This window comes from Bufo bufo, chromosome 4, assembly GCF_905171765.1.
Source record: "Bufo bufo chromosome 4, aBufBuf1.1, whole genome shotgun sequence".
In the NCBI taxonomy this organism is placed as follows: domain Eukaryota; kingdom Metazoa; phylum Chordata; class Amphibia; order Anura; family Bufonidae; genus Bufo; species Bufo bufo.
Genome location: NC_053392.1, coordinates 134708930 through 134729670, shown reverse-complemented (window position 1 = coordinate 134729670; position 20741 = coordinate 134708930). Strand labels below are relative to the sequence as shown.

The window sequence follows — 20741 nt, the reverse complement described above, 5'->3', positions numbered from 1 at the left end:
CGTATCATAGCCCACTATAAGAGATCAGGGGCTGCCAGGCAGCAGGGGGCAGACCCCCCTCCCTCCCCAGTTTGAATATCATTGGTGGCCAGTGTGCGCCCCCCCTCCTCCCCTCTAATGTAATATCATTGGTGGCCAGTGTGCGGCCTCCGTCGGCCCCCCTCCCTCCCTTTATTGTAATATCATTGGTGGCCAGTGTGCGGCCCCCCCCTCCATTGTAATATCATTGGTGGCCAGTGTGCGGCCTCCGTCGGGCCCCCTCCCCCCCTCTATTGTAATTTCATTGGTGGCCAGTGTGCGGCCTCCCCTCTCCACCCTCCTGCCCGATCATTGGTGGCAGCAGAGAGTTCCGATCGGAGTCCCAGTTTAATCGCTGGGGCTCCGATCGGTAACCATGGCAACCAGGACGCTACTGCAGGCCTGGTTGCCATGGTTACTTAGCAATATTACAATATTAGAAGCATCATACTTACATGCTGCGCTGTCTGTGACCGGCCGGGGGCTCCTCCTACTGGTAAGTGACAGGTCTGTGCGGCGCATTGCTTAATGATCTGTCACTTACCAGTAGGAGGAGCTCCCGGCTGGTCACAGACAGCGCAGCAGGTAAGTATGATGCTTCTAATATTGTAATATTGCTAAGTAACCATGGCAACCAGGCCTGCAGTAGCATCCTGGTTGCCATGGTTACCGATCGGAGCCCCAGCGATTAAACTGGGACTCCGATCAGAACTCTCCGCTGCCACCAATGATCGGGGGTGGGGGAGAGGGGAGGCCGCACACTGGCCACCAATGATATTAATACAATAGAGGGGGGGCCGGGGGGAAGCCGCACGCTAACCACCAATGATATTACAATAGAGGGAGGGGGGGCCACACGCTGGCCACCAATGATATTACAATAAAGGGAGGGAGGGGGGGCCGACGGAGGCCGCACACTGGCCACCAAAGATATTACAATAGAGGGAGGGAGGGGGGCCGGGGGAGGCCGCACACTGACCACCAATGATATTACAATAGGGGGAGGGGGCGCACACTGGCCACCAATGATATTCAAACTGGGGAGGGAGGGGGGTCTGCCCCCTGCTGCCTGGCAGCCCCTGATCTCTTATAGGGGGCTATTATATACACAATTAACCCCTGAGGTGCAGCACCTGAGGGGTTAATTGTGCGGATCACAGCCCCCTGTAAGAGATCGGGTGCTGCCAGGCAGCAGGGGGCAGTCATGTACGCAGTTCGTAGTATATTCTAACTAGAAGCGTCCCCATCACTATGGGAACGCCTCTGTGTTAGAATATACTGTCGGATATGAGTTTTCACGAAGTGAAAACTCATCTCTGAAAAAGCTTTTATGCGGCTGCAAAACGGTGCATTTTTCGATTTTTCCACGGACCCATTGAAAGTCAATGGGTCCGCGAAAAAAAATGGAAAACGCCACAACGGCCACGGATGCACACAACGGTCGTGTGCATGAGGCCTAACTGAACTCAGAAGGAGCAGAGAACTAAATGAATAAATTACAAGTTTTACTGAATGTTTTCCCACAAAACTATATATTAATCTGCTCAGCTCCTTCTGCTACCTGCACAGTATTTTGTGGTGTTAGACTCTCTATAAATCTACTGATAGTTACAATCTAGACAGCTGCAAATTGATGTAAACCAATTCAAGTGTTAAATCATTGTGCTTGTGATAACATTTTATGGGAATTTCATGTTGATCAAAGGAAACTACAGTATTCTGTCCACATGCCCATGTGTTCATGTGAGCTGGATCCTCACATGTACGAGTACAGATACTCAAAGGTAAGGCCTACTTTTCACATCTGTGGTTGGCTGTTCCTACAGAGATTGCTGGGAATCGGCCAGACAAAAACAGCTGCATACAGTGGTTTTTGTCCGGCTGATTCACTGTGTAAATTCTGGCAGGCTGTTCTTTCCCGGAACAGCTTGCCGGAGATCTCTGCCACAGATGTGAAACTAGCCTTATACCGCCTAATTACTTACAGTAATAAAAAAAAAGGAGATTTCATATTGAATAAAAGAAACTTATATAATAATAAACTCACAAGAATTAATAGGGAGGCTATGTGAAACTACAATGGTACTTACCGTTCGGAGAATAACCATTCTTTGTCAGGGTTTTGTACTTCTACTCTTGCCTGTAAATAATCAAACATAGCTGTCAGCATGACTGGATCACAGTCATCAGTCACATGTCCTATTGAAAGGGTCTGAGTTGCAATACCATCACAGCAATATACAATCTACAACACTGTGCTTGGTAAAGCCACTTTTACACTTGCGTTGTTAATTCCGGTATTGAGATCCGGCAGAGGATCTCAATACTGTAATTAAATGGATCAGTTTTGATTTTGCACATCAGGATGCATCCGTTCCATTTAAATAAAAAACAGAAAAACACGGATCCGTCACTAAAAACATTGAAAGTCAGTGGGTGACGGATCCGGTATTTTAGGCTCCTAAAAAAAAAAAACGGATCCTTCACCATTGACTTACATTGTTTTCAGTGCCAGATCCGTTTTTTCCCCCCGTTTTTATGACCAGACACAAAACCTCTGTGACCAGACACAAGACCTCTGCCATATCTCAATACTGAATAATAAACAACGCAAGTAGCAAAGTAGCCTAAGCTGTGAAGAGGCCACAGCACTCACCAAAGCACCGCAGCCGCTTCTAACAGCTGATCAATATTAAACTTCCAGAAAACCCCTACAAATACCTGTGTCAAAGTGCTATATAACCATTAAAATGAGAATAAATAATACATATTATATCTTCTTTAGAGTATATATATTATATACTTAATAAGCAGGGAGATAGCTAGTCATTCCTTCAACCATGGCAAATATGCAGTTTGGCTCCCTCCATTAAATGCCACACACACCAATCTTCATAGGGAACTCCTAACTTGCCCTCAACAGATGATGGAGAAGAAGGATTGGGTGCATTGAACTGTGTTTTTATTAAACAATTTTCATTTTTTACAAAAAGAAATGGAGTACAAATCGTAGATAACAACAAATTATGCTTAATGGCAAAAACTGCACAAATAATTGAGAAACACAGTAATAGAAAAATACAGGAATAAAGGCATATAAATGATATGAATGGAGAATGCATGATCAAAACTGGTATGGAAACACCACCTAGTATGAAAGAGAACCTTAGGACAGGAAAGGGTAGGAGTTGTGGATACACATTGTGGCGAAACCAACCTCGCCACTGGGTTTCGGAGGGGCCTGGCTACCAGCCTCTTGCCTCAGGATTATGGCCCATACTAACTTTAAAGGAGCAGACAGACCGGCCGCACAGCTTAAATCTGTCTTTGCAATTGTATTTTGTTATGTGGGGATACCCAGATAGCTCATTTTATTGTATTCATGTTGTCTGAGTGCCATTCACCTAATAATATGCACTCAGACTTGAGCTATCTGTGGATATGTTAAATGTCTGTGTTTACTGTAAGGGTTGTGACATTGTATGTTTAAATGGTGATTCCTGTCCTGTTGTTCCCACATGTGTATTGGTGATTTCCCTTTGTCCTGAGAGATAATTGAATTTCTCCTCGGGTGTCTCCAGGGCAGAGAGGAGGAAACCATGATGCATTGAGGGGATGTCTTGTGTCTGTGTATCTTGAGTTGCTGCATATCTGTCCTGTGTCGCAGTCTTCCTTCTGGTCCACTAGGGGCGTGTCCACCAGATGGGGAGCTGCATAAATACGGGCGGGTAGCTGTCACGACTGTGACTGATCCAGACAGGTCTGGGAGGAGAAGGTCGCAGTGACTTGCTACTCGCGATAGCTTGTGAGTTTGCTCCATGGTTCAGGGTATGTCATCCGGGTTTTGCCTTGTGAACCTTTTTGTCCTGACTGGGAGTTTGTAGGCATCCTTCTCAGGTGAGTCCTGTCTGCCACTCCCAGCTACTATATTAGTTTCAGTTTCACTTGCAGTCATTGCCAGATATAGTCCTTACTTACAGTTCTATTCTGACCTTTGAAGGAGATCGTTTGATGGTGTTGCTGTGGAGCTCTTGTCCGGCGTGGACTGTCGTGATTGGGATCGCCTTCTCTGCTCGTGACTGGATAAGTCTATCTCTGCTATAGTTTGTTTGTTGCTGTCTTCCCCTGCTGTTCTCCTAGACATGAGTGATGGTGACTAGTGCTCCCATCGGCCTTTCCCCACTCTAGGCTTGTTAGGGTGACTGAGGGTTTAGGCATCCTGCTCGCCGCACGGGTTCACACCCCGTCTAGGGTATCAGGGCAGACAGGTGCCAGCTTAGGGTTAGTCAGGGGTGGCCATACTATTCCCATCCGTAGATAAGGGTCCCCCTTCCCCTCCGTCTGGTGCGACACGACTGCTGCTGGGATAGCGGTCGTGACAGTATATCTGGCCTTTTAAAAAAAATTTAAAAAAATGTGACATTTCTTTTTTTTTTTTTGCTTGCTGTTTTGCTTTGTATTTTTCTGTTTCACTATGGATCCGGTTACGGTTTTGGCGAAACAATTACAGGGATTATCCCTTGAAGTGGTAGGATTAAAAGCAACAGTGCTGCAGCAGCAGCAGCCATCCTTGGGTTCCACCGTTGCTACGGGAAACCAAGGTACTCCTGAGCCAAAAGTGGCTTTACCTGATAGGTTCTCAGGAGGGAGAGACCAATTTGTAACCTTCAGAGAAGCTTGCAAATTGTTCTTCAGGTTACGCCCCTAGATCCCCTGGCGGTGAGGAACAACGGGTGGGCATTGTAATTTCTCTCCTGCAAGGAGATCCGCAGGCTTGGGCTTTCTCCCTACCATCAGACTCTCTGGCCTTACGATCAGTGGAGGAGTTTTTTGAAGCCCCGGGTCTCGTATATGATGACCCGGACAGGGTCTCACTGGCTGAGTCTAAGCTACGTAGACTTCGGCAAGAGAACCGGTCTGCTGAACTATATTGTTCCGAATTCCGTAGGTGGGCTACTGATACGTTATGGAACGACTCGGCCCTTAGGAGTCAGTTCTGCCAGGGGTTGTCTGAAAAATTAAAAGACACGCTGGCGGTATACGAGGTCCCTGGGTCTCTGGAGGCTGCTATGTCTCTGTCCATAAGAATCGACAGACGACTCAGGGAGAGACTATTAAATTTTACGGAGGCCTCTATAGGGCAGGGATCGGTTTGTTATGATCCAGTCGAACCAATGCAAATAGGGGGCGCCACTAGACAGGTGAATCCTCCTAAGTTCCGCCGTAGGTCAGAGGTTTGTTTTCGTTGTGGGGGGAGGGGTCATTTTGTAAAGGTTTGTCCCTCAGAACCCAAGAGACCACAAACAAAGGAGCCGCCGGAAAACTAGAGTCCCCAGATTGGGCGGAGGATAACAGTCTGGGCGTATTCGTTTCCTCCATACGCATGTCTCAGTTTTTGTTGTCCGCTACCATTGAGGCGGGCAATAAGACTGAGATCTGTTCCGTCTTTTTGGACAGTGGGGCGGGGGTCAACTTGGTGGATTCACGGTTTGCTCAGGCTCTGGGTTTTACTCCGGAACCGATACGCAGAACTATTCCTGTTTTTGCCATCAACTCCTCCCCTCTTACTCAGAAAGAGTTAACTCAGATCATCCATAATATCCATCTGCAGGTAGGGGACCTCCATAAAGAGCATATCTCTTGTTATGTCCTGGACGGTCTTCCGGCTCCTATGGTATTGGGGCTTCCCTGGCTGGTGACTCACAATCCAGTGGTGGATTGGCAGGCCGGGGAGATTGTGGAGTGGAGTGAACATTGTAAGGACAACTGCTTGAGTAGAAGGTGCTCTACACTCTCTGTAACATCTTTACCTGCCTTTCTGTCAGATTTTATGGATGTGTTCTCTGAGAAGGGTTGTCAGGGGTTACCACCTCATCGTCCATATGATTGCCCGATTAATCTATTACCTGGGGCAAAACTACCTAAAACCCGGTTATACAATCTTTCTGGCCCGGAGAGGAAGGCTATGAAAGATTATATTTCGGAGAGTTTGGCTAAGGGACACATCAGACCCTCTTCTTCACCTGTGGCTGCAGGGTTCTTTTTCGTTAAAAAGAAAGATGGGGGCCTACGTCCTTGCCTGGATTTCCGGGAATTAAACCGGATAACTATCCGAGATCCCTATACTCTTCCTCTCATTCCCGACCTCTTTAATCAGGTTGCTGGTGCTAAATGGTTCTCCAAAATGGATCTCAGAGGAGCCTATAACCTGGTTCGCATCAAAGAGGGGGATGAGTGGAAGACGGCTTTTAATACTCCGGAAGGGCATTATGAAAATCTGGTCATGCCATTTGGTCTTACTAATGCGCCTGCGGTATTCCAACATTTTGTCAACAATATTTTTAGTCACCTTATCGGGAGATTTGTTGTGATATATCTTGATGACATCCTGGTCTATTCCCCGGATCTGGATACACATAAGATCCATGTGAGACAAGTGCTGCAGATATTAAGGGCCAACAAATTGTTTGCTAAGTTAGAAAAATGTGTGTTCGCCGTAAAAGAACTGCAATTTCTGGGGTATGTGTTGTCAGATTCAGGTTTCCGCATGGATCCAGCGAAAGTCCGGGCGATTATAGACTGGGATCTGCCTGAGAACCTGAAGGCATTGCAACGCTTCCTGGGGTTTGCCAATTTTTATAGAAAATTTATAAAGAACTATTCCTTGGTGGTCAAACCACTGACGGACATGACCCGAAAGGGATCCGATTTTTCCAAATTGTCACATGCAGCCAAAACTGCCTTTGCATCTCTGAAGGAGAGATTCACCTCGGCCCCTATTCTCGTACAGCCAGATGTCTCGCTTCCTTTTATTGTAGAGGTTGACGCATCAGAGGTTGGGGTGGGAGCGGTACTATCTCAGGGTCCGTCCACTGGTGAATGGCGTCCGTGTGCTTTCTTTTCGAAGAAATTGTCTACTGCAGAAAGGAACTATGATATTGGCAACAGGGAACTTTTGGCTATTAAGTTGGCTTTTGAGGAGTGGCGTCATTTTTTGGAGGGGCCGGTTCATCCCGTCACGGTGATTACTGATCACAAAAACGTATTATATCTGGAGTCTGCTAAACGTCTCACCCCTAGACAGGCTCGGTGGTCGTTATTTTTTACTAGGTTTAATTTTGTAATAACCTATCGCCCGGGGGCAAAAAATACTAAGGCGGATGCATTGTCTCGAAGTTTTCCTGGAGGGGGTGATGTTGAGGTTCCAGAGCCCATTTTGCAAAAGGGGGTGGTAGTCTCTGCATTACACTCAGGTTTAGAGGGGAGGGTGTTGGAAGCTCAGGGGGACGCCCCGGCCTCCTGCCCCTCGGGTAAACTGTTTGTGCCAGAAAATTTACGCCTGGAGATACTAAAAGAACACCATAACTCCACACTGGCAGGACACCCAGGTAGTAGGGCAACCTCTGAATTAGTGTCTCGTCGGTTCTGGTGGCCTAAGTAGCGCCAGGAGGTGCTGAATTTTGTGTCTGCATGTGCTACCTGTGCTCATTCTAAGGTAGATCATACTCGTCCGGCAGGGCGTCTTTTACCTCTAGCCATCCCCAACAGGCCTTGGACGCATCTATCTATGGATTTCATTACGGATCTACCAGTATCAGCGGGGAAAACTGTTATTCTTGTAGTTGTTGATAGATTCAGTAAAATGGTGCACTTTATTGCTCTTGCCGCATTGCCTAATGCTAACACACTGGCTCAGGTTTTTATTGACCACATCGTGAAGCTTCACGGGGTCCCTTCCGATATTGTTTCGGATCGTGGTACCCAATTCGTTTCTAAATTTTGGAAAGCTTTTTGTTCTCGTTTAGGGGTTCATCTGTCGTTTTCTTCATCTTTCCATCCACAGTCCAACGGTCAGACTGAACGTACCAATCAAAACCTAGAGACATATTTGAGATGCTTTGTTTCCGAAAATCAGGAGGAATGGTCATCCTATTTACCGTTAGCCGAGTTTGCCATTAATAATCGTCGTCAAGAATCCACTGATAAGTAACCATTTTTTGGTGCGTATGGTTTCCATCCTCAGTTTTGTACGTTTAGTGAGGGGGGGGCCGTCTGGGATTCCCGAGGAGGAACGATTTGTGTCTTCACTTTCTTCAGTGTGGCAGAGTGTGCAAGAAAGTTTGAAGAGAATGGGTGGTAGATACAAACATGTGGCTGATAGGAGGCGCTCTGAAGGTCCGGACCTTGGGGTGAATGACTTGGTCTGGTTGTCTACCAGAAATATCAAGTTGAAGGTTCCCTCATGGAAATTAGGTCCGAGATTTATTGGTCCTTATAGGGTAATTAAGATCATTAACCCGGTGGCTTTTCGTCTGGAACTACCTCAGACTGTAAGGATCCATAATGTCTTCCACAGATCTCTGCTTAAGAGATATGTAGAACCTCCTGAACCATTACCACTACCGCCTCCACCGGTGGTTGTTGATGGCAGTCTTGAGTTTCAGGTAGAAAAGATTGTTGACTCACGATATGTTCGCCGCTCTCTTCAGTACCTGGTGCACTGGAGAGGTTATGGTTCCGAAGAGAGAATGTGGGTTCCAGCTTCAGAGATAAAAGTGCAGCGTACTCAAGTTATGTTTAGAAATGTTCCTGGGTGTTGTAGTGCAATAGACACTAACCTGAGACGGCTGACTCTCTGCAAGGGCAGGTGATGGTAAGAAATGTTCGTGACGCCAGTGCCAATTAAACGGTGGCACGCCGTTTGCTGATAGCAGGAATAATTGAGGAACCACGTGATGTTAAAACAGAACTCCAACTTTAGTAGTCATCATATATAGGGACATTAACGGAAACGCAGTTCCTTTGCATACAGTCGATTTTTCAATACAGTTGATGCAGGCAATACAGTTATAGCAAGGTGACTTCAGAGTGTTAAACACAGGACTTGAAGTACAGGCAGCTTGCACTCTATTCCTGACTGATCCTGGAACATAGAAACTCTTCTCCAAGGCCCAATACCCTAGCTCTGGCGTATATCCTTGGTTTTATCTTTATCAAGTACCTCCTCTGTTGTCTTGAGTACCTCTTGCTTTTCTGAGCTTTGCCTCTGTCTCTCTCTCAGCTTCCTCAGACTCTAGAAACTTCTGAACTCCCAGGCTGTTTAACAGTGGTCTTCCTGCTTCTGCATATATAAATTCAGGAGGGGAACCTTCTCCTTGGAACTGGAACCCGGTTACAGGGACTGCAATACCCTCTCCTGGTCCGCAGGCTTCAGGCCTGGACTTGACTCTGACATAGCCTAATCTCTGGATAGACTAGACTACAGACTTCAGACTCCAACTACAACTCTAGACTGCCTTTCCTTTCCCTGACTGGGCCTTATATAAACTAGGGCTCCCTAGCTCCCTCTAGTGACTAAGAGCTGGAATGACACCCCTAGCAGGCCTGTACATGCAAGTTTCACAGTAACAGGGAAATACATAGCATTACATTACATGACATTTTATAAAGATGACATATACCAACTTCCCCATAAATAAGGGGGGGGGACAGCACACCAAGTGACCCTTTTGTAGTGACGGGCATTACAGTCCCCGTACACTACATACCCCACTGCTTTAAGCTGAGTACGACCTCGTACTCCATCAGGGCTCGCCCAACTGGAATCTCTACCTGAAACAGAAAAAGAGACATGCAGGCATACATATATGTCATTCATCTGCATTTACATTCATATCAGGTCCAATTGGCAAAGATGAAGGGTGGTGACAAGGGGCGTCGTTCTCTTCTTCTCAGGATAGTGAATGGAACTGGGGCGCTGACCTGGCACAGCGTAACATTATAACCAGGATAGTCCATGACAATGAATAAGTCCATAATAGAACAGCAAAATAGATAAAACAGTATAAAAGTTCTTGGAGGCTCAAAGAACAAACATGAGTCCGTACCCAGCTTATTTTCCTATTAAATCACAGAGGCTCTCATGCCGGGGAGTCCATCTCTGGGCACATTTCCTTTTAAAAGAGCAAAAATCTCAGAGGCTCAGGTTCTTTTGAGTCTGTCTCCGGGCACGGTTCCTTAGTATCAAGTTGCACAATAAAATTGTAGAATATAAAACAAGTGCTGTAATACCCCTGATCAACCTGAAAAGGGGGGTAAGGGTAAAAGGTGCAACTCAGGAACAGGCACAACTTGGCGTGGGATAGCAAAAGCAGGCAGGAGGTCCTGGAAACAAACGTAGTTTTGTTGACCTTATTACTTCAGTGGTCAACACCTACCACTGAGCCGTGGATAAACTGGCAGCAGCAACAAACGACCAGGAAACATAGGACTCCTGTCCTGGAAGGGTTAATAACATCATTCTTTGGTGAAATAAATCAAAGGCCTAGCAGGCTGATTCACAGGGGTATGTCATCATTACCCGGCTCTGCTGGCAAGTACGGCCTGTAGTAGTCCTCTACAGGAGGATGGGCCCACATAACGGTGTTAGGGGGCAGCTGCAAGGTAAAGGGGCCCCTAATAGGTATTGGCCCCATGGGCCTAGGGGTAAACCCTTGGGTGGACCGTACTGGTCCCGGCATGATAATTGTGGGATGTAAGGCATTTGGTACAGCCGCCGCAAGCGGTCCGGTGGGCTCGGTGCAGCAACTCACAGGAATAACAGGTCTTCCTTGGGGCCTTGACGGAGCAACATTAGCAGACGGTGGTTTACGGGTGGTGACAGGCACCCTTACCTAGTCCTTCTTTGGCGGCGTCTGGATCCTGGCGGTCGCGATCTTGCGCAGCTCCCGCAACTTCTCCTCTAGCCGGACAATCTGTTCACCGATGCTCTCCGTGTCAGAGTCGCTGTCATCTGCTGGCGCCGCCGGCGCAGGTACAGTCAACGATGGCGCGGACTCGGCCTCTGCAGGTTCTGGTGATGCATCGGGTCTCCGACCCCTCCGGATGTTCTCAAAGGTATTGCAAAGTCCTTTTAAGTTTTCCATATCTTGTATGGTCTTCTCCCGACGAGGCAGCTCGGGGGAAGGATAGGGGCTCACCCATTTTTCCAACACGGTTGGCTGCCAGAAGACGTTAGGCCCAAAGAAGGAGCTCCGCTCCTGGAAGGCGTGATGGGCCGGCTCTGGAGAGCATTCCGGTTCCCGCTCGCAGCCAGAGTAGTCTTCTTCTTCTGCCTCCCAGTCCTCAGGTTCTCGCTTGGGACGGGTCACAGCAGTTGCATAAGGGCCTCTCAGGCTCTCGGCAGGGGTGAACTCCCCTTCCTCTCCCTCGCGGGGGCTGTGCTGATAGGAAGGGAGGTAGTCTCTCTTGACAGATCTTCTGTTAACATATAAGTCTCTGCCAGTCAGGTAATCTTGTATGAACCCGTAGCCACGGGTTTTGTCAAAGGACACCACCAACCCCTTTCTCCTTTCCAGGCGGGGTTGGGTGTTGGTGTGTCGTTCATGGATGGTCTTGGTCAATTCCTCATAATAGATCTTAGTCTTTGTATTCCGCTTTATAGCGGCCTCTCGGATCTCTGCCATTAGTGAGGACCACTTGAAAGAGGGCTGAAAGAAGTCTCTCCAAGAGCCATAGCAGGGCTCTGGTTCTTTCTCCCGTGGCGGGCAGGCGGGTTTCTCCGGTCCCGGAGAGTAGGCCGGTGGAGCCTCTTCTGGCTCTACACCAATATCATTCATTTTTGGGATCTCAGGCGCGGACGTTGCAGCAACGCTCTGTTCACTTTCCAACATGCTCGATCCTTCTCTGGAGAGCGATAGGGTCGCGTCAATTAAATCAGCCAGCTCCTCCCATTGCACTGGGAGGCCGCCCCCCAGGTATTCCAGTATATGGAAGGCGGAGTCCATGCTGGCCGACATGCAAATGTCCAGATAAGCAGTGGCGCCTGACCTTGAACTCCTTCCCGCTATTTCCTCAAAAAGGCGCCAATTTTTCCCGCCTTTTCGGGATGAAGATGACGCAGCAGCTATTTCAGTAGCCTCAGCGGCCATCTTTGGGTATAAACGCTGTCTATTCACTGACAGCAAGCAGGATGATGAAAAGTCCATAAAACCACACTCCAATGTGGCGATTTTCTTCCTCTTGATAGCGCAACACTGCACAGTGCGTTTTGGAGATTTTAGGAACACTTTGGGTAGGATTTTCAGTCCACAAAGTCCACTTTAAATAAACAGGCAATTTGTCACTTTGGTCACAGGGCAACTGTATAAGGCACAAAGTTCACGCTTCTTGCACTAGAAAGCGTGCGTATCCTGTTCGTGACGCCAAAAGAGAGGTGCAGCGTACTCAAATTATGTTTAGAAATGTTCCTGGGTGTTGTAGTGCAATAGACACTAACCTGAGACGGCTGACTCTCTGCAAGGGCAGGTGATGGTAAGAAATGTTCGTGACGCCAGTGCCAATTAAACGGTGGCACGCCGTTTGCTGATAGCAGGAATAATTGAGGAACCACGTGATGTTAAAACAGAACTCCAACTTTAGTAGTCATCGTATATAGGGACATTAACGGAAACGCAGTTCCTTTGCATACAGTCGATTTTTCAATACAGTTGATGCAGGCAATACAGTTATAGCAAGGTGACTTCAGAGTGTTAAACACAGGACTTGCAGTACAGGCAGCTTGCACTCTATTCCTGACTGATCCTGGAACATAGAAACTCTTCTCCAAGGCCCAATACCCTAGCTCTGGCGTATATCCTTGGTTTTATCTTTATCAAGTACCTCCTCTGTTGTCTTGAGTACCTCTTGCTTTTCTGAGCTTTGCCTCTGTCTCTCTCTCAGCTTCCTCAGACTCTAGAAACTTCTGAACTCCCAGGCTGTTTAACAGTGGTCTTCCTGCTTCTGCATATATAAATTCAGGAGGGGAACCTTCTCCTTGGAACTGGAACCCGGTTACAGGGACTGCAATACCCTCTCCTGGTCCGCAGGCTTCAGGCCTGGACTTGACTCTGACATAGCCTAATCTCTGGATAGACTAGACTACAGACTTCAGACTCCAACTACAACTCTAGATTGCCTTTCCTTTCCCTGACTGGGCCTTATATAAACTAGGGCTCCCTAGCTCCCTCTAGTGACTAAGAGCTGGAATGACACCCCTAGCAGGCCTGTACATGCAAGTTTCACAGTAACAGGGAAATACATAGCATTACATTACATGACATTTTATAAAGATGACATATACCAACTTCCCCATAAATAAGGGGGGGGGACAGCACACCAAGTGACCCTTTTGTAGTGACGGGCATTACAGTCCCCGTACACTACAAAAGCGGACAGACTCATTCAGGCTTTTCATAGCTCCCATCCGGAGAGGCCTGGTCTTGAGGGTCCGGGGGCCCCTCGTAGAAAGGGGGGTACTGTCACGACTGTGACTGATCCAGACAGGTCTGGGAGGAGAAGGTCGCAGCGACTTGCTACTCGCGATAGCTTGTGAGTTTGCTCCATGGTTCAGGGTATGTCATCCGGGTTTTGCCTTGTGAACCTTTTTGTCCTGACTGGGAGTTTGTAGGCATCCTTCTCAGGTGAGTCCTGTCTGCCACTCCCAGCTACTATATTAGTTTCAGTTTCACTTGCAGTCATTGCCAGATATAGTCCTTACTTACAGTTCTATTCTGACCTTTGAAGGAGATCGTTTGATGGTGTTGCTGTGGAGCTCTTGTCCGGCGTGGACTGTCGTGATTGGGATCGCCTTCTCTGCTCGTGACTGGATAAGTCTATCTCTGCTATAGTTTGTTTGTTGCTGTCTTCCCCTGCTGTTCTCCTAGACATGAGTGATGGTGACTAGTGCTCCCAACGGCCTTTCCCCACTCTAGGCTTGTTAGGGTGACTGAGGGTTTAGGCATCCTGCTCGCCGCACGGGTTCACACCCCGTCTAGGGTATCAGGGCAGACAGGTGCCAGCTTAGGGTCAGTCAGGGGTGGCCATACTATTCCCATCCGTAGATAAGGGTCCCCCTTCCCCTCCGTCTGGTGCGACACGACTGCTGCTGGGATAGCGGTCGTGAAAGTAGCCCTCAATAAAGAGTTCCTGTTTTATCCTTCATCATGTTGAGGCTGATGTTTGGGTAACTGATCGACCCTGGGGATTGCTATACGCTGGGAGATTTGCTATACTCCCCTGGCTATAACTACTAGCTCTTTTAAGAGCTGTTCCTGCTCTCGGGTTTTAGGAGAGGTTCACCCACTGGAGCCTTGTCGTAGGTCCAGGGTGGGTAGGAGACGGTGAGACCTCAACCAAGCTTCGGCGGTTCGTGGAGTCTGCAGTGCGGACGGTGTCAAGTGGAGTGCTTGGAGTCCTCGGAAAGCACTAGGAGCATCTATCAACGGAGGTACCCGGTCGGGGTGCTAGGCGTTCCCTTACACACATGTATACATGAGAAGGGAGGAGAAGAAGGAGAGGGAGCCATTAAAGAGAGAGAGTGACAGCCCAGGCGTCTCACAGAGACCAGATAGAGAGTTTATGGAAAGCAATTGATTACCCATAGAGCCAATAACTTTAATGTGGGTGTAGAGGTTCACCATGGATGGCAGTGCAGTACTTTTTCAAAACAGAGGAATAAGGCACTTAGCAGTGGTAAAGATGTGGAGAAGCAGCCTGGTTCTAGATCATATTTTTGGGTGGCACATTGAGAAGATAAATGTATATAAAGATATTAAATAAATCCTTTAACTTTTTTTTTTACCATGGACCAATATTGCGCAATTAGGGACAGTCCCAAAAGATATGTTGTAGAGTACCCACTTGGGATCTGCAATAACAGCATACGTCTAGAATACTATCATGTATTCTATGAAGGGGAGATGGCAGATGATAACAAGCAAAAAAGGAGTTTATATTGGTTCCCCTTATATAGAGAACCCAGGGAGGGTATATAGTTGCCCTAGATAAAATCACAAATCACGAAGACAGGAGGAGATCTCACCCAAGCTAGGACTCCCATTTTACCATGCAAGAGTGGGGTGGTGGTCCCATATTGCAAACGGTGTAACATAAAAAAATGAAAACAGTCAATTCACAATTTTTTTTATCATTTCAGCTCCCAAAAAACCTTGAATAAAAAGTGACCAAAAACTCATACACACTCCAAAATGGTATCCAAAAAATTAGCCCTCATACAGCTCCGTAGACATAACTATAAAAATGTTATGGGGGTCAGAATATGGTGCTGAATTTTTTTTTATGGTAACATAGTACATAAGGCCGAAAAAAGACATTTGTCCATCCAGTTCGGCCTGTCATCCTGCAAGTTGATCCAGAGGAAGGCAAAAAAAAAAAAGTGGGGTAGAAGCCAATTTTCCTCACTTTAGGGGAATAAAAAATTCCTTACCGACTCCAATCAGGCAATCAGAATATCTCCCTGGATCAACGACCCCTCTCTAGTAGCTATATCCAGTAATATTATTACACTCCAGAAATACATCCAGGCCACCTCCTCAGGTGGTGATGAATTTTTTTTAGTATTAAAGCACAAAAAGTATATAAATATGGTATTGTTGTAGTGACCCAGAGAATGAAGGTAACAGGTCAGTTTTACCACATAGGGAACACCGTATGAACAAAACCCATGAAACTGTGGCAGATTTTAGTTTTTTTTCCACTCGAACACATTTAGAATTTTCTTTCCAGCTTTCCATTACATGGCATGCAACAGTAAATGGTGCCATTAGAAAATACAACTTGTCCCGTCAAAAACAAGCCTCATACGGCTACGTGAATGGAAAAATAAAAAAATTATGGCTCCCGGAAGGCAAGGAGTTAAAAAATGAAAATACAAAAACCAAAAATCGCGAGATCATGAAAGGGATAAAAACATGTTTAACATAAAAACTTGATTGAAAGAATAGGTCATGTTCTGATGACACATTCATTTTAAAGAAAAGGATTCTCATAGCACTCTGATGACAAATTACAGAATGTATTGATCTGGCAAAGTAGAATGGTGATATCTAGAACCTATTGTAATCAGTTACAAAAGCATCAAATCAAGGAGCATTTGTCACCATTTTTGACAGACCAATCAGATCTCAGCTTGTAGAGGAAGCTGCTGAATAATGTGATCCAAAACACAGAACCCGTATTCATGAGCAGCCATTTTGATTAGGATCCATAGATGAACACTGACAGAATAACTATGGAAATTACATGGAAACAATAGCCTTTTCATAGTACAGAATATATTATATTATTCTAACATGATTTGTGCATACGTTCAGATTTAACTCATACGTAAATGTGTATGATAAAATCAATGGAGGAAGGACAGGGAGTGGCTGTGGGCACCACCAGTGTCGCTCTGCTAGGTGGAAAAATAAAAAAAATTGAACAAGATCCAACATGATTAATTAGTTCCATTCCTTTACAGAATAAATACATTCAATTATCAGCAGATCATCCCTCCAAGTACAGATTCCACCTATATCAGTATAATGTCTATGCGAAGCTTATGTCAAAGGTAATGCTCTTCTACGGTACACATATTTTCAACCCCAAAAACACATTTATATGCTATTCACAATCCATAAATACACTGCTGAGTACAAGTCTTAATTCCTTACACTGTATCATTCACATTAGTATAGGATATAAGGATTACCTTCTCTGTGTGTTGCTTGGTCAAGATTCCCAGGAAAAAGAGTTTTCGTCACTTCTCACCAGTCTCATTTATGAGCGGACTTTGCTCTTCTTGCAGTCAGGCTAATCCCTGTCCCTTACCTCATTTACATAACCATAAATGAATATCTAGTAGTAACCTTTTAATTGCTAGTTCTCTCCTGTTTCACAAGGGTAAATCAATCGGTAATTTTATGCACTGATAATCTAAAAAAACTAAAATAAAGTAGTCTTTAAATGTGTTCATAACCCCAAACCCTCTGACTCTTCAGTCTCTGCCTTCCCAAACTTGGTCCAAGCTCTGGAAATTTCCCTTTTTACCTGGTAACATCAGATTTGTGTTCCTATGGCAGGATACATTGGAATGGCACACCATTGTGGAATACCTCCAAATCAGTAATACGCTGACATACACTTAGGGGGAGATTTATCCTGACCAGCACAGAAATCACAGGTCTTGATATCCCCTGTGCTGTGGGAGGAGGTGACCGCTTCCCTGCTCAGACATCTCCACTGCGCCTGCGCTGATGACGTCATAGTGCTCCGAGGAACAGGCTCAGTGGAGATGTCTGTGCAGGGAAGCGGTCAGACATTCACTGCGCATGCGCCGAATACATACGCTCACAGGGAGGATCGCATTCCGGAGGAGATGGGCGGGCTGGAGGGACGCGCTGGGCGGCGGCATTTTGTGAAGGTAGACCGAGCCTCTAGGTGCTAATGACGCCCCCATAGCACCTAGAGGCTCATTAGCATATCAATATAAGTTCTTTTTTTAGCGAAACGGCTGCCCAAAAGCTATTATATTAGGATTGTTTGGCAGAGCAGACACTAGCGGATCGCTAGTGTCTGAAAGCTAATTATGTGAAAACGAAGTGGTAGAAACCCTTTAATGGCTCATTTTAAAGAGCTCAGTGAATTCCAGCGTGGTACTGTAATAAGATGTCACCGCTGCCACAAGTTAGTTTTGAATTTTTTTTCACAAATAACTGTGACATGTCACAATTAACTGTAAGTGACATTATTGTAAAGTGGAAGTGTTTAGGAACCATAGAAACTCGGCCACAAAGTGGAGACAACGTAAAGTTACAAAGCAGGATTAGTGCTGTGGCACATAGGGTGAGCGTTATTAAAACTAGTGTAAGGAAAAACTCTGTGTAAAGGGAGCTCTGAAAATGAAAGGTGGAATCTGATTGGTTGCTGTGGGCCACTAAGCCAGTTCTACTTTACACCAGTTTGATAAATCTCCCCAGAGTGTACAAAAGTCACCAACACTGCTAACTCAATAACTGGCAAGTGCTAAACCTCATTTCACATTAACCCCTTGGCAACCTCCGCCGTACATATACGTCTGAGAAACAGCGTGGTCACTTGGACAGCAGAAGAGGAGCCTGGAAATCGTCAGATCTTTAGCTAAAAAGATGAATGGGAGAACACTATGCAAGTGTTGTGTTTATTCCTCATTTAATGTGAATTTTAACTGTCTGACTGCATTGTGCCAACGGTATAGTTTGGTTGAGGAGGGATAATGCTCAAGGGTTTTCAACAATTAAGTTGAATTAAATTGCATAAAAGCACAAAAAAAATCGAAGAAAGCAATTTTCCAATACTCGCCTTGAAGAGGTTGGCCCCTTTCTTGTTGGTGTTGACCAGTGTCTTTGTGAGATGATTATATGACACCTTCTAATATAGCCTTTGTTGAAATTCTGCACCAGTTTTTATATTTTATAAGGTATGCTCCTTTGTGTACAAAGTCTTCTGTGCTGTCCACAAGATGGCCGCTGATGGAGGGTCATGTGACCAGGCAAAGCACCTCCATGTGATGTCTTCTCAATTCAGACACACTGCAGCTACACTGTATTTGGCACTTTATTTTATCTACCTGATAAAAAAGGCTTGGGTAGTTCAAGTCCATCTTTGTCTCTCCCAACTTCTGTTATCAGGAAACAGTTGGTAGGCCCCCATACACATTAACTGACATTATTGTGTATGACCTGGTTAACGATCACTAAAATACAAATTCTACTTAAAAGTGCATTCACACGACAGTATGTATTTTGCGGTCTGCAAAAGGCAGATTCGCAAAAAATACAGATGACGTCCATGTGACATCCATGTTTTTGCTGACCCATTGTAACAATGCCTAATCTTGTCTGTAAAATGGATAAGAATAGGACATAGTCTATCTTTTTTTTTTTTTTTGCAGGGTTGCGGAATGGATATATTGATGCGGATAGCAGACAGTGTGCTGTCAGAATTTTTTCCGACTCCACTGAGATGAATGATTCCGCAACTCTTCTGCAAAAAATACGGATCCGATGCTGAGTAAAAATACGGTCATGTGAATGGGGCCCTCCTCTGTAAATATCTATCCATGCCAACAATCTCTGGACATCACCTTCAATCCCTGCTCATCTATTTGAGACCAAAAGATATAAAGCATACCAGGGTAGGAGGCATAGCAGCTGCTATGGGGCCAATAACTAAGGGGGTCCATCTCTACTTCAGACATACACTATGTACAGTTAGCTGTGACATCACTAATTTGCTGTACTCTGGCATCATTGTGAACATTATGTCTGTGCTGTATCTTCACTGTGCACATTATTTTACTGTCGTGACATTACTGTGTAAATTATCTCTGTTCATAAAGGAAACCAACATAATCTGGTGCGCCTCATTTTCTGAACTTACTACTGAAATTGGCTGTGGTGAAGTGGGACCCTATTCCAAGTTTTGCTATGGGGCCCCATGGATCCTTGTTATACCCTTGTTATACGCACATGTCCCTTATCAGCCAATAGAAGCTCGCAGGCCCTTAGTCTCCACATACACACAGTTTTACTCCAGGTTTCCATAACAACCCGGTCATTTTTCTTCACTGCTTTAGGCTAGGGCTACACGACGACATGTGTCGCGTGACAATACATCGCACGACACAGAGCACAACTACACTGCTACATGTGTCATGAGACATTGATGTCGCACCAATGTCGCGCGACACTTTTTATAATGATAGTCTATGGTGTTGCACTGCGACATGTGACATGCTGCGACGCAGCAGTCGCAGAAAAATCCATCTTGGATGGATTTTCTGCAACTGTCGTGTCGCAGTCGCAGCATGTCACATGTTGCAATGCGACACCATAACCTATCATTATAAAAATTGTTGAGACAAAATGTCGACACATATCGTTGTGTAGCCCTAGCATTAAAGGGGCAGGGCACTGTGGAGGTCACTGTTAAAGGGGCATTCATTGTGGATGTTACTGTTAAGGGGGCAGGCCGCTGTAGAGGTTACTGTTAAAGGGGTGGATACTGTGCAGGCCACTGTTAAGGGGGCAGGGGCCACTATTAAAGGGGCAACTGCTGTGGAGGTCACTGTTAAGGCAGCAGGGTACTGTGAGGTCACTGTTAAGATAGCGGGGTACTGTGGAGGTCACTGTTAAGGGGGCAGACCCCTGAGGAGGTCACTATCAAGGGAGTGGGATGCTGTGAAACTCACTGTTAAAGGGGAGGGCTGCCGTGAAGGTCAAAGTTAAGGGGATGGGCTGCTGTGGAGGTCCCATTTTAAAGTGGCGGGGCACTGTCGGGGGGTCAGTGTTAAGGGGTGAGGGACTGTGGAGTTCACTGTTAAAGGGGCGGGGTGCTGTAGAGGTCACTGTTATGGGGGATACTGTTGATATCTTTTAACGTCACACACAAACATTGAATTAAATAGATGAAATATACCCGTGCGAAGCCGGGTCCTTCTGCTAGTATTACATAAAAGAGTCAATGAGACAGTTAGAGAATAAGGAAGTATACGCACGATTGATGAACAACCCAATTTCTCAATACCAGAAGCAGCTGAGGTCACTGTTATGGAAATATATGATGAGAGGTGTGATAACAGAAAAAACAGCAGAGAGACTGTATCCCAAATACCCCACAAAAGCAAAGTAGTATTTTGTTCCTAAAGTGCATAAATCGGTGGAAAACCCACCTGGACGTCCTATAGTGTCAGGAATAGGGTCGATTACAGAACCCCTGTCACAATATGTAGATTGGCTACTTCGTCCTCTTTTGAAAGGGATACCATCATATCTGAAAGATACTAATGATTTTTTGAGAGTGATCAGAGATATACAGTGGCAAGAAGGAGATCTTTTAGCATCCATAGATGTAGAAAGCTTGTA

The 20741-nt window shown here is 45.9% G+C and overlaps 1 protein-coding gene across 1 annotated transcript in view; it reads right to left on the bottom strand.

Annotated features, from left to right (window-relative positions):
• Positions 1–16588, bottom strand: part of MYO7B (myosin VIIB) — a 215965-nt gene extending 199377 nt beyond the window's left edge. Inside the window, 2 exon segments of the mRNA XM_040427964.1 lie at positions 2109–2158; positions 16550–16588. Of these exon segments, the coding sequence (XP_040283898.1) occupies positions 2109–2126 (18 nt within the window). The 5' untranslated portion in view covers positions 2127–2158; positions 16550–16588.
• Positions 16589–20741: the final 4153 nt, after the last annotated feature.